This window comes from Dermacentor andersoni, chromosome 2 (genome assembly GCF_023375885.2).
Source record: "Dermacentor andersoni chromosome 2, qqDerAnde1_hic_scaffold, whole genome shotgun sequence".
Taxonomy (NCBI): domain Eukaryota; kingdom Metazoa; phylum Arthropoda; class Arachnida; order Ixodida; family Ixodidae; genus Dermacentor; species Dermacentor andersoni.
Genome location: NC_092815.1, coordinates 239129166 through 239144312, shown reverse-complemented (window position 1 = coordinate 239144312; position 15147 = coordinate 239129166). Strand labels below are relative to the sequence as shown.

Here is a 15147-nt window from a genome sequence, read left to right as displayed (position 1 = left end):
CCACTATCGTGAATGGTGGGCACCCCCGCCAACACTGGTGAATGAGTGAACACTGTTGCACGAGCGAAGAATTGTGATCATGGGCCTTGGCCTGGCCTGGCTTCGTGCATCTTCCCTCACCTGTCCTGCCACAGTGGTGGGTTGTGCTGAGGGGGCAGCGTTGAGCATGAGCATTTGAGAGAGGGGCAAGCCCTGCGGCTGCAGCACCAGCTGGCCTCCAGGCATCGGCTGTCCCAACACCTGCGCACAATCGCTGAGTGACGATGCTGGAGCAACACAGGCATTCTACAGAACAAAGCGTCAGGCTCACATAAAAGTCAAGACCCAGTCACAGAAGATCACACTTAGAAGAAAGTTTTGAAATGCCTTCAAGTTAAAGACATAGAACTAGGCTTGTGCGAATATTAATTTTTTTCGGCTCAAAGTGAAGTTGAAGTGAATGCTCACTGATATAGAATAATTTTTTAATGAATGCACTTGAACCTCGTTATAACGAATTTGATGGAGACGCTGAAATTACTTCATTATATCCACTACTTTGTTATATTAACTATTGCCTTTTACTGCAGTACAGTTACACCTCGATATAACGAAATCTTTAACTTTTTATGACCCCTTATCCATGGAACACCATGTATTTAGAACTACAATATAACAAAGCATATCTCTATGCAATTTCAATACAACGAAATTTCGCTTCTGCTGCAAAAGAATGCCGAGACAATAAATGGAAACTTTCGCGAATACAGATGGTCAAATGATTGAATTACAAACGGCTGCTTGTAAACGCACCTCTCAAATCATGCGTCCCGTGACAAGAACAACCTCCAAAGTGGAGCCACATCATGTTCCGTATAAAGTCCAAGTGCGATAAGATCCTATCACGCCCCGCGCAGTTTGTCCTTTAGCTGTGCGTGAAAGTGTGCGAGGGCGAGACAAGAAAGAGGGTGGCTTCATGAATGCCACCTTTCCTGCACGATAAGAGGGAAAGGGGAGGAAGGGAGCGAGCTCGCCGTAATGCGATCAAGCATGCGCGAGGGGTGGGGCGTGGGGCAAGCTGCCGCATGTTACAATTTCTGGCACAGATCTCGGCTGTGGCTGCGCATGGCTGTGAGCACGGCTGAGCACATACGCAGCTGCGCACCCTGCTTTAGAGGTAATCTGCCGCATGTGGAAAGAGTGGGTGTGCCGAGACGGTGTGGCATCATGTAAGCTGTCTTCCCACGCATTTAGTATTGAAGGTTGCACAATCTCGAGTTTCGGTGACCCGTTGGAACGAGAAGCAGACGAAGCATTCAGCCCCCACTGCCGGTGCTTTTCATGATAGCATCGTCCCAGTGTGAGCGACGCTGTCAGCCAAGGCGCCAAGTGCACGGAAAAGCATGGCTGGCTTTGCTTAATTCTTACTGCCTATGTGAAGATATCATCGATGTGGCATGAAACCGTATCATTTGTCGCTGACTCCCAAATTCATCAAAATAAGTTGTTTTCTCATTCAAATTTGCTTTCTTCAATTGCCCGATAATTCGGAAAATTCTGCGGCTCCTTTCCGTGTAAGAAAAATAGATCGCAGACTGTACTTATTCACATTAAAGGTCCAATCTCAATACAATGAAATTTAAATATAACGAAGCAAATTGCCGATTTTACCTACTTTGTTATATCAAGGTTTAACAGCATTTACAGTCAAATCTGGATATAACGAACCGTACGGGACTGCCAAAAATTATTCATTACTCTGAAAGGTTGTTACAGCCAAAGCCTCAAAATTAGCCATTCCACCCATCAACCCATCAGTTCATAAGTTGTCACCATTTGAGCTCTTCATGAGAACGTCGTTCCTGGCTCTCGGCCCACTCTGTTGCAATTTTCCATAGCTTCCTCTGCCATGCACCACCGAAGCACCTTAAAATAAGATTGTTATGCACAAAGCAAACACTGATGCTGAGAAAACTACTGACAAAAAGGAAGCTCCATGTCACCTGCACAGCACAATGTTTCTTGTTTGTTTGTTTTTCACTTTCTTTGCCCTGGACATTGCAAAGGTCTCACTCAAGGAATATACATGAACTATTCCAAAGCGCAAGTGCACATAGTAAATGACACTGTCCGCAAAGTGCGGTGAACGTGTGGCATCCTTGTGAGTACAGAGGTTACATTTCTCCGTGCGTGTAGCTACACTGTTACAAAAAGAAGAAAGAAAGAAAAGAGGTGTATGCAGAAAGAAAGGCGAAAGAAGGAAGTGGCGCATCTCGATTGCTAGACAACACTTGCCTGGGCAGACGATGTGCTCACAAAACCTCATGCGTCATTGCCTCCGCAATAGATTTTTTAAAATTTTCACACATTTTTTGTTGAGCCCCGCCTCAGCTTTTCTGAAGCTGTGCGCTGTGGCATCCACTTTCTGTGCATTGTCGTCTGCTAGCCAACTGTTTTGTCTGCCGTGAGGGATACACTGAAAACTAAGAATAAAATAAAATAAAAATAAAAATAAAAATAAATGTGCAAAATGATATGATTTTTCTGGCCTAAGCAAAACAAAGAAAGAAAAACCTCAGTTTTGCCAGAAAGCTTGATATGGCAGTAGGAAAAAGACAACTACAGTCGAACCCACTTATAACAATATTCAAGTGCCATGAAAATTCTGTTGTTATAACCGGGTTGCATGAAAAAATCGAACTAGGGGGATAGCAGAGCTGTTGTGAGAAAACCATAATGGTGGGGAGGCCAGGGCTCCTGATTGTGTTCACTCGTTTAACTGCTTCCTGGGCGCTCTGATCGCGTGTAACAAGCTGCGACTGTTGGCGTTAAAGAATGGCACTGCTATAAGACCTGCAAAGAGGGGTCAAGGGTGGCAAGCAATATGCGAGCTCCGCCGAGGCATCGATTTGGTGACCCCAAAAAGGGGCCTTTTAAATATTCTAGAAAGTTGCCGCAGTAGCCTGTCAACTTGAGAAATCCATAAGAAACACTGAGGCGAGATCGCCACAAGCGTCTCGTCCCGCACTTCACCCTGTCTTGCATGAGAAAACCCTATGTCCGTCAGCCTTGCATGCTTTACGCGAATCGACAGGGACTTGTCATGGAGCCCACACATATCATACGTGAAAAAACGGTTGACAGGCATCTGCAACCTGTTCAAGTTTTTTGCTGGCAAGACCTGGGGAATGTCGCCAAGTGCCATGTTACAACTGTACAAGGTGCTTTTTCTAGGATTTCTGCGATACAGCTTGCCAGCAATAAACAACACAGGCAAAATGAATCTACGCACAATACAAAGTCTTCAGGGTCAAGTGCTCCGGATCTGTCTAGGCCTGCCTCAGAGTGCTTCTACAGTGGCTGCGATAGCAATCGCAAGAGACCACCTTGTCAAGACCCACATTGAAATTGGAGTACTCAGGACCCATATAAGGAAGGCATCTAGCCAGGACTCCTCGTCACCATTTAGCCTCTCTACCAGCGGACAGACCACACATATCTTTCAGCCAAGCGATAACTGCATATGATGAATCATTGCCAGCTTGTTTCACTCCGGCTGCGAGACCTTCGATCCCTCCATGGTGCCTCGCTCAGCCAAAAATCAACCTCGCAATACCTGGTATCTCGAAAAAAGCTGATCTGTCATCACCAGCCCATAGACAGCTCACGCTACTATATTTGTACGAGAACTACCATGACTCTACGCATATTTACACTGATGGATCTGTCCTTCCAAGCAGCTCCGCGGCGGCAATCGTCATACCAGTGAAAGCTACAACAATTTAATTTAAGACGACCCACGCGACAACATCGACGGCAGCAGAGTTCACAGCGCTCTTTACTGCCCTTTATCAAATTGGTGATGAACCGCCACACAAGTGGACAATATTCTGCGATTCGAAGGCGGCACTGCAGTCTCTACTGTCACCTTTACGACGCGGACCCCACGAACAACTAATATTCCATATTAGTTGTTCGTGAGACGTTAGAGACGTTACACCATATAAGTGATGCAGGCCATGAAATAACCTTCCAGTGGCTGCCAAGTCACTGCGGGATTATCGGCAATGAACGGGCGGATCACGCTGCCCGCTCAGCCTATACTGAGGAGCGCCACGTCGCAATTCCTCTTTCTAGAACTGACGCGGCACGGAAGCTCCGCCTACTTGCTTGGCAGTGCACCGCGTCGCAATGGAGTGAGCCACATTTAAGAAATACACGACTGTATTCACTTGATCCCAAACTAAGTCTTCGAGCGCCATCACAGCTTCGTTGCAGAGATGCCACGCTTTTATATCGACTTTGGTTGGGCGCTGCCTTTACCAAAGCCTATGCATTCCGCATAGGGATGACCGACACCCCAACCTGTGACTACTGCGGCCATGAAACATCAATTGGCCATATTTTGTGCGCCTGCCCGCAATACAGTCCACAGACGGCATGCCTTCGGCACGAACTTGACCAACTAGACGACCAACCGCTATCCGAAAAAAGAATTCTACAACATCGAAAGGACCTACCGTCACAGAAGAAGGCCGTGCAAGCGCTATTGCGCTTTTTGCGATCTACCGGCCTGTGTGAACGACTTTAACTGGAACGCCTTTTGTGTGTGTGTCTCCACGTGTGTGCGTTCCTTTTTTCCCCCCCTTCTTTTTAGCCTTTTCCTCTCTGTCATCTTTCCAACCCCTATCCCCCATCCCCAGTGTAGGGTAGCAAACCGGAGACTCATATCTAATTAACCTCCCTGCCTTTCCTCTTCATTCTCTCTCTCTCTCTCTTGCCAACATCCATCTCCAAGGTATCCAGGTGCTCCACATAGTGCAGCGGAAGGTTCCTCACGAAAACGAAGCACCAGAGGGAATGAATCATCTGCCGAGCCTCCTGTGAGGACAACGTTGAGGCAGCTTGTCCTACCGCGTCATCACTGCTGTCGCTGCCGTCGCTATCCGACGCAAGCATGTTTGCGACGATCGCCTCACGGTTAGAATCAGTTAGCTTTCAAATCTATAGCCGTGTGCTTTCTTTTCACTGGCAACATAGTGCATTGCCGATGATAAGCAGGCCATCTCAGGTTTCGACCCCGAGTCAAACGAGGCTGACAAACCACTTGGCCAAGAACGATTTTGATGCAACCAACAGAGACGAACGTGAGTGATTAAGCTGTTTGCAGAACTGCGCTGAATGAGGAGCCAGCGAGCAATCTGGGAGCAGTGCAGTTGGCGTGGTCCATTTGTGTTTGGAGGGGTGAAAGGGTGATGGGAGAGAGGCGCACGGAGAAGGCTAGAAAATGACTGCGCGGTGGCTGTTGGAGCAGTGGGCTACCGTTCAGCGGCTCAAATTTCTCGTTTTTTTTTTTTTTTTCTTTTCAAGGATTTCACATTTCACTACCTTTTGATACAGACACTCAGCAGCCATACTTCATCGTTATAACCGATAATGCGGCATCAGGGCATTGCAGTAAGCGGGCTATTTTGCCATTGAAAACACACAAAAGTTAATGGAGCAGCAGGTTCTCATTGTTATAACTGGCATACTGTTAAAACCGGTATCGTTACAATTGGGTTCGGCGGTACACGAATTAAGTTTCGTAGCTTTGTCAGTGTCATGAGTGCTGAGGCAAACATAAACAGATCTCACTCGACGACCATGAACTCGCTGTCACAATGCGAGTGAATGCTTCGCAGCATGTCTACACACAATGAGTATCAAAACACCAATAATCTCGTCTTGGCTCAACCTTTGCAATTGCCACAGATTGCCTTCATGATTTGGGACATACCGCCGTGTGTGAGGAAGAGACACGTGCGCAATAGTGAGAAAGAAGATGGCACACTTTCCTGCCTGCTCCATCCCCTCCCCCTCCAGCACGTGCTGATCACGTGCTGCCTCCCCATCTCCCTTCTGCAGAAGGAATCGTCAGCACTCGTGTTTCTTCGTGCGTTGGCAGCTGCCATGTGTCCCGCTGCCTCTGCAAGTTATTTACCAATGCAACAAATGGCGCAGTGATGCTTCCTGCTTAACGCGTCCAAGCACGCATACATTGACAGCTTTTTTCCTGCTAAAAGTTTTCATGTAGAAGGATGCTTGAAATAACTTTCACCTCGCCCGACATATTTAGTTTTTTCGCTTGATCTACTAGCCATACAAGCTCCACTCAAATGCTTTAAATGGCCGAAAACCTTATTAAATTGAAACTGTGTCATAAAATAACTCCGTTAGTCACAAAAAGAAATACACAGTTTTCAATAGAACTAAGATCAGGAAATGAAAATAGTTTGTTACGTAGTGAATTTCATTAAATCAATGTTCGTTATATCGACGTATGACTGTGTTGAATTTACAAGATACTTATTCAGTATGTGAATTGTACGGGAGATTAATGATTGCGCATCACATTCTTTTCTGGATTAAGAACAATTTGTACTCATTCATTAATAACTGCGTGCAGTTAGTCAACATGTTTGTTTAATGCTCTTGCATTCACATCTCTGGGCACTCATATGACTGGTGTGTGCACATGCCTTGTTTGCTAGAAAATTCCTGACTTGTGGGTTGCGGGGACGCTTGACTTTCACGCATCTTTTGATATCGTTTTCTCCACATGGCTCTCGCATCTCCTGTAACCTGGCTTCTCCATATACCTAAGTGTCGGCGGCAGTCGGTGTGGTTGTAGAATATTATGAGAGATGGCACGAGCGTTGTGCGATTAATGCCACCTAACAGCAGGAAGGGGGGGGGGGGCATACTCGGGCACAATGGGGAGTAATGCTCTTCCTCTTTTTTGGCTTGGGGTTGGCAAGCGGCGCAGACTCTTCACGCGAGTGCCAGTCCATGCTTTATGGGACTGTTCCGAGAAAGGCTTAGTAGTACGACACCGAAATGGACGAACACGATCGTTTGCATGACCATAAATATGAACAATTAGGCTTTGGTGTCTTGCATGTGGACGAACGTATTCACTCGCTATCCGGTTGCGGTGAGTAAGGTTCCATCGACTTGTCACCTGCCCATTGGCATGTTCTATTGATAATAATTCGGCTGGCTATAGATCGGTGTATAAAACTTGCAACAAATGCCCTTGTGATTGTCTGCACTACTGTGTTGTTGCTCCTTTGTCTCAAGAGCAGGTGTGAGACGCCACAGGGTTTAGCACTTGTCTGGTTGCTTGTGTCTTCTTATCCTCCTGTCTCCGCTTTTGGTGCGTTTTCTTTAGGCGATTTGGACGGTTGCTCATTGCAAGGCAAAAGCAGTTAGCACCTATGACAGTGCTTATGCAGAACTTGGTCAAAACATAGTTTTTGCATGACTAGACACGTTTACTTGAGTACGATAGATGCATATTGTATTAATTTATTGTATCGCATGTACTAGTATGCCACCATTTACATGAATGCCCATTTTCTAGTGCAGTAACCAAACGACACATAATGTCATACTTGAAAGCTGGAGTTCTCACTTCTGATAAACTTGCTCTTGCTGTCGCGTTGTGTAATCCAGCGAAAATACCCGCAGGGTGAGGGCTACATTCCCCAGGTTCTCTTTCATTTGACTGTGTGGACAAATTTACATGACATTTATTTTGCGGAAAGGCACCACATTGCATCCGAATAATAAAGTTTCCCAGAGTGTCAGCAGTGGTTGCCATGTCCAATAGTAGCACAGCACGGCCGTCTCGGCATCTATTACTTTAAAGCAAACTTGGCTACGTTAATTATGCAAATCAAGTAACTAATTTAATGTCATTTATTAATTTCAAGAACAACAGTGTTTGATTGCACATAATGTACTCCGAGTGAAAAGGAACCACGTGCAGAATGCTTTGTAAGCTGCCATTTTTGCTCTGATGTGCTGCAGTGTGGCAGCGGCGGCTACTATCTGGTTGGTCGGTTGACGTCCCGTAGCAAATGCTCTCTCATAATTCCCGATACGATACGCTTCTGTTTACATGCACCGCTGAAATGCGTGTTCTTAATCTCAAACTACCCTGTTTGGTACATTAGATACAATGCACCTTCCTAGCAAATTACCTCATTTGCATAAGATGCGATACACATCTTGCAAGGATACCTCACCAGTCTGAACTGATTAAGTAATACATACTCGATTTAATGATTTAGTGATACTCTGCGCAGCATCCCTTTGAGGGATTTTGTTCAAGGGCAACTACAAGGCACGATGACAAGCCTTCTGAAATTTTCAAAATCTGCTTGTGCACATTGTAGTCTGCTTGCAAAAAAAATTTCTTTCACCTGGGGTGACACAGCCACCAGCTGGCCGTTGATGTTGGCGTACAGCTGCGGTACTGCGGCTGTAGCCATCGCAGCCGAGGAGGCACCAGATGCCAGGGCAGCAAAGTTGCTGGGCGAGGCAGCAAAAAGTTGCTGCAGTTGCTGTTGCTGTAGCTGCTGTTGCAGCTGTTGTTGCTGGTGCATCTGTTGTTGCTGTTGCAGCTGCTGTTGCTGGTGCATCTGCTGCTGCTGATGCATCTGCTGTTGCTGATGCATCTGCTGTTGCTGATGCATCTGCTGTTGCTGTTGCTGCTGCTGTTGTGAGTGGTGGGCTGCCATGGTCACTGCAGTAACACAGATATGGGGCCTACTCAAGTCACTTTTTCTAAAGTATCGAATTTCAAATAGGGGCCCTATTAACAAAAAAAAACAAGTACTATGGGAACACTCAACCCTCTTGCATCCATTGCTTCCCACATAAACTCCTGATGTCTCCTGGCATTTGACTTTTCAGCTTGACACACATGCAAGGGCAGAAGCTGGCATCATGGTTGCACAGCTACAAAAATAGATGGCGTGAGCTGTCCTTGGCCGGAAGCACCTGATGGTGTCGGTAGCTCAAGAGAAGGCGGGGGGATGAGAGGAGGTTATTTCCTCCTGTTTGCTTCCGAAATATCAGTCCATGTCATCATTTGTGACCCTAGTGGGACTATTCTACGCAAGGCTTTACTTCGAATTTAGAGCAGGGAAACAGCGAGGCCAAATACATTCATTTATGTCTTCAATTCATTGGACTACACCGAGCAGACTTTGGCCTTGACGTGCATTGGCGAACATGTGCTAAGTGTCTTGAGCATACCGAGTCCTGAGCACACGAATCAGAGGTGCACAATATTCACCAATGCTGTGCCATACGGTGAACCCAAAACCAATCATGGTGCCCATACCGTGTCCATTGTGCTGCTGCTGCTGCTGCTGCTGTGGTGGTGCCACTTGCTGGAAGTGGTGGGGCATTGTGAGAGTGGCCTGCTTGGAGGTTGCTGCTGTGCCACTGGCTGAAGCCAGAGCCGCAGCCAGAGAAAGTTGCTGCGAGAGGGCAGGCAGGTTGGCCAAGGTTGTGGTGAGTACCGTGCCATTGGCTGCCACAACCTGCACCACCTGCTGGCTTCCACCTGCGCCCAGAGGGAGTAGCTGGCCCAGCAGGTGGCCTGCAGACAGGGCTGAGAATGGAAGGTGAGGAAATGTTGGAGAGAGGACATATATGATGCTGTGCATGTATTTCTTTCTATGTCCCCGTCAATAACTTGCGTTCTTGCACGAAAATATCTACAGTCAAATCTCATTACTATGAACCCCACAATAACAAATTTCTTAAATTTACGAATATTTTAAATATCCTCACCAGATTACCTATACTTTCAATGTAAAAATATTTCAGAACTACGAATTTCAATACAGCGCATATTTCAGTATAACGCACATAGTTTATTTTCCCCTTTTAATCGAGGAACATCAGTATTACGAATTCGGCTAAAAGTAACAGCGCCGTAACTCTCACGTGAAACAGAAACTGAGAGTGCAGTAGCTATCATCATCACCATGTTGAGTGCCAACTCTGCTTCGCCACGAACTTCACCAAGAACTTCATGACAAAGGTTTGGCGATGTTTGTGCTAGATCCAACGATGAATGCAGCTAGCGACGGCACCAGGAAGAAGAGAAAGCAGTTCTTGCTGCAGGAAAAATTGGATCTATTGCAGGAAATCAATGTGGGGAAAAAGCAAATCGACATGTGCAGACCATGCGGCATTGCCATATCGACCGTTGCAACCATTTTGAAAGACCGAGACAAGATTGTCAAGCTTCACTGGGAATCGCAACTCGCTCCTACAAGGAAACGGCTGTGACTGCGAAACTTGCAAAATGTGGACCAAGCTGTTCTCACATGGTTCAAAGATGCCAGACTGAAAAACGTTCCTGTGTCTGGCCCAATGCTCCAAGAAAAAGCCCGCGAATTTGCCGATCCACTTGAAATAACCGAGTTCAACGCCAGTACGGGTTGGCTTTTTCGTTTCCGCCAAAGGAACGGAATAACTTGGAAGGTAGTCTCGGGCGAGGAAAAGGCTGCTGACAGAGAAGGTGCGGATTTCTGGTGCAATGATCGTTCTGTAGACGTGGCTGAATCGTACTCTGAAGACAATATTTTCAATGCGGATGAGACCGCATGTTTTTATCAGCTCCTGCCAGACTGGACGATGCACTTCAAAGGGCAGCAGTGCAAAGGAGGGAAGAAGTCTCATCTCTGCATGACAGTCCTGCTCTGCTGCAATGCAACCGGCACGAAGAAAATTAAACCATTCGTAATTGGCAAGTAGGCGGAGCCTTGCAGCATGATAAACGTCATGTCAGTACCGTACGACTACCGCAACAACAAGCAAGCTTGGATATCTAGAGAGCTCTTTTTCGAGTGGCTCATCAAACTTGACGACCAAATGAGGAGGGATGACCAAGGAATTCTACTGGTTGTCGACAACTGTTCTGCTCACATTGTGAATGTTCACTTGACGCACATTCGCATGGAGTTTCTGCCACCAAACATGTCCTTGCTGCAACCCTTAAGCCAGGGCATTATAAACAGTGTGAAAGTAGAATTTCGTAAGCGCCTTGTGCAGCGGTTGATTATCAACCGCTGCCTAAAGCAGCTGACTGCAATCAATATTCGTCAGGCAGCGGAAATGCTCATGGTAGCTTGGTGGAACTTTAAGCCGTCCACCATAAGCAACTGCTGGTGAAAAGCACGGCTTGTGAAAGTGCCTGTGCCGCTTGAAGATGACTTGGAGGTGACCGACAGCAACCCAGGAGACTTGTGGACAGGTTACGGAACTGCAGCCCGCCTTCTCTTCCTTCGACGACTACGTGGACAGCGACAGTGCAGCACTAACGGCAGCAGACCTGACAACCGGAGAGATTGTTAACTGCGTTCGTGACATCTCCAGTGACGATGACGACCCGATGGAAGACGACTGTAGGTCACCAAACACAGAAGACGAGATCGTGTCAAGCATTGATGTTTTAGTGCACACGAACAAAGTCCACACTTTCATCGCTTGGTGCAACGACGTACCTGATGAGGTATTGCGCATAGTGGAAGATGTAGACGCATTCCTAATCTGTCGTGCGTGCTGCACGCACCAGAAGAAAATCACAGATTTTTTTCAAATATAGCAGGTTTGAAGTGAGTGAAACATTTTTATTTCAGAGTATGCTTGTCTGCACACGCATCTACTGCCAAGGTATGCCATTTTTATTCCTAGGTTTGTCCACTCGCTTATAACCACAAGTTTTTCATTACGATATTTCAAAATAATGAATGATTTCAGGCGGTCCCGCGTGATTCGTTATATCGAGATTTGACTGTATCTTGTTCTGTAAATGTAGATTCTGCATTGTGTGCACACTCGGGCGACAGTTGCGTTCCTTGGTGAGTGGTCCTGTGCCCAAACCTTTCTTGTTCCATCACAATCTGGCGAGTCTGCCAGGATGCCGCTCATAAATCATCAAAAGAAATTATCCTCCCTCGAGTGCACGCACACAGAAAACTAAATAATGGATACAGAAAGATTAGCCACTATTGGATCACAGCTTGGAAGAGCAGAATGTGCTTACTGCGACTTTCGTTCCTTTTCAACAATATTACTGCTCATTTTCCCAATGGAAACACAAATTCCATGAGTTTTCCTTGAGTATCTCCAGACTATTCAATATCCCTGTGAATTGCCGGTTTCCCTGATTGGTAGACACCCTGATACTGCAGTCAACCAAAAGGACACTGCATCACTAAACTGCGGGTGCAAGTAATACCTGTGGAGCGCCCTTACTATGTTTCTGCCACAGTCAAGCTACATGAAGATATTTCCAGTATGTATACCAAAGATAAAGGGGTGAGACATAACCAAAGGCCAATTTGTAGAAGAACAACCAAACGTTGAAATCCGTTTGCTAAAGTTGGCAGAAACTTCAAATCACCAAAAGGCCACTGCTACTCGTTCCTTAAAAAAGGTGGACTTCTCTACAGGCAGTACTGTCCTGCTACAGGCAGGACATTACATTACAGCAAATGGCAGTTTCATTTGGCTCAGTGCGTGCGTCGGCCACATGCCCTTAGAACCGCAAGGTCACTGTCTATGCTTGCATAAATAGCAGCGGCCATTTTGTACGCAGTGGCTGCAGCAAACAGTAGTTTCATTTTGACTCAGTGCAAAGCTGTTGAGAATGAAGAGCACCGGCTATATTGCGGTGGTCGGACAATCTGTTGGCCATCAGCTCATTGGTGAAGAATTAACCGGGATGCATGCGTGGTAGTGAAAAACGTGTCTCAAATGAAGACCTGCACCACAGCCGCGCTGCGAAGGAAGTAACAAGGCGTTCACTGCTGCAATCACTAACCAGTCATGAGACAACGGGAATTGCAGACTGCTTTTGCGCAATATAGAAACAGGACTTGCCGATTCATTCAGTAAACAAAAGCATGTTGACGTTGTAAGGATCTGTTTATTGTTTTCTTTGATATCCTTGATAATATAAGATTTGATTAATTCGGACATTTTTTTCCGCCCCATGAAATTTGAATTAAAGAGGTTTTACTATACCGCTCCAGCCAGCAGCAAATTTTCAGCATGGCCACGCTGCCTAGGCCACTAGGCCTAATCGGCCCTGCTTCGTCGGGCATCGACTAATGTTATAGTTTGGCGACAAATCGATGCAGTCCTATTCACAGCAGCCGCACAACATTCAGAAAGCCAACCAACCGCCTAGCAAACAAAAGTAAATACGCAGGATTGCAACAAAGTTGCTCACAGCTGCCATCACTGTGAAACATTGTAAGGCCCACTCTCCTTCCCGACTCCATTCTAGATTCACATCATCATCATCATCATCATCATCATCATCATCATCCTGGCTACACCCCCTGCAGGGCAAAGGCCTCTCCCATACTTCTTCAACTACCCCGGTCAGGCGCTAATTGTGGCCATGTTGTCCCTGCAAACTTCTTAATCTCATCCGCCCACCTAACTTTCTGCCGCCCCCTGCTATGCTTCCCTTCTCTTGGAATCCAGTCCGTATCTCTTAATGACCATCGGTCATCTTCTGTCCTCATTACATGCCCTGCCCATTTATTTTTCTTGATTTCAACTAAGATGTCATTTACTCGCCTTTGTTCCCTCACCTAATCTGCTCTCTTCTTATCCCCCCCTTAATGTTACACCCATCATTCTTCTTTGCATATCTCGTTGCGTCGTCCTCAATTTAAGTAGAGCCCTTTTCGCAAGCCTCCAGGGTGCTGCCCCGTAGGTGAGTACTGGTAAGACACAGCTGTTATACACTTTTCTCTTGAGGGATAATGGCAACCTGCTGTTCATGATCTGAGAATGCCTACCAAACGCACCCCAGCCCATTCTTATTCTTCTGATTATTTCAGTCTCATGATCCGGATGTGCGGTCACTACCTGCCCTAAGTAGATGTATTCCCTCACCACTTCCAGTGCCTCGCTACCTATTGTAAATTGCTGTTCTCTTCCGAGACTGTTAAACATTACTTTAGTTTTCAGCAGATTAATTTTCAGACCCACCCTTCTGCTTTTCCTCTCCAGATCAGTGAGCATGCATTGCAATGGGTCTCCTGAGTTACTAAGCAAGCGAATCTCAATGTATTCTCCATCACCTTTTATCCCCAATTCTTCCCAATCCAGGTCTCTGAATACCTCCTGTAAGCACGCTGTGAATAGCAATAGAGAGATCGTATCTCCCTGCCTGACGCCCTTCTTTATTGGGATTTTGTTGCTTCCTTTATGGAGGACTACGATGGCTGTGGAGCTGCTATAGATATCTTTCAGTATTTTTACATACGGCCTGTCTACACCCTGATTCCGCAATGCCTCCATGACTGCTGAGGTTTCAGCTGAATCAACCACTTTCTCGTAATCAATGAAAGCTATATGTAAGGGTTGGCTATATTCCGCACATTTCTCTATCACCTGATTAATAGTGTGAATATGGTCTATTGTTGAGTAGCCTTTACGAAATCCTGCCTGGTCCTTTGGATGACAGAAGTCTAAGGTGTTCCTGATTCTATTTGCGATTACCTTAGTAAATACTTTGTAGGCAACGGACAATAAGCTGATCGGTCTATAATTTTTCAAGTCTTTGGTGTCCCCTTTCTTATGGATTAAGATTACGTTGGCATTCTTCCAAGATTCCGGTACGCTCGAAGTCATGAGGCATTGCGTATTACAAGGTGGCCAGTTTTTCTAGAACAATCTGCCCACCATCCTTCAACAAATCTGCTGTTACCTGATCCTCTCCAGCTGCCTTCCCCCTTTGCATAGCTCCCAAGGCTTTCTTTACTTCTCCTGGCATTACTTGTGGGATTTCAAATTTCTCTAGACTATTCCCTCTTCCATTATCGTCGTGGGTGCCACTGGTACTGTATAAATTTCTACAGAACTCCTCAGCCACTTGAACTATCTTATCCATATTAGTAATGATATTGCTGGCTTTGTCTCTTAACGCATACAACTGATTCTTGCCTATTCTTAGTTTCTTCTTCACTGCTTTTAGGCTTCCTCCGTTCCTGAAAGCATGCTCAATTCTATCCACATTATGCTTGTTGATTAACTTGGAAAATTCTGCCAGTTCTATTCTAGCTGTAGGATTAGAGGTCTCTTAATGTAGCTTCGAGCAACCTGTCAAAAGTGGTCTGGATTTACACGGTGAGCACTAAAGCTCTGTGTGACTAGTGCACTCACAGCCCGGCTGCATACATTGGCACAGATGGACGAATGGGGAAGAAAGGGTGTCGCGTGGGGAAGGAAGGGTGTCGCGTAAACTTACCGTGACCCTCCTGATTTCAGAACCTTCAACAGCTGGCAAATCATGCCAAA

The 15147-nt window shown here is 46.1% G+C and overlaps 1 protein-coding gene across 3 annotated transcripts in view; it reads right to left on the bottom strand.

Annotated features, from left to right (window-relative positions):
• Positions 1–15147, bottom strand: part of LOC126539902 (uncharacterized) — a 112150-nt gene that overhangs the window by 35653 nt on the left and 61350 nt on the right. For all 3 annotated transcript variants that reach the window (XM_050186716.3, XM_050186717.3, XM_050186719.2), the window contains exons 6-8: positions 9155–9427; positions 8229–8551; positions 121–240 (exon numbers count right to left, since the gene is read on the bottom strand). In XM_050186716.3, the coding sequence (XP_050042673.1) occupies positions 121–240; positions 8229–8551; positions 9155–9427 (716 nt within the window). The remainder of the gene's footprint in view (positions 1–120; positions 241–8228; positions 8552–9154; positions 9428–15147) is intronic.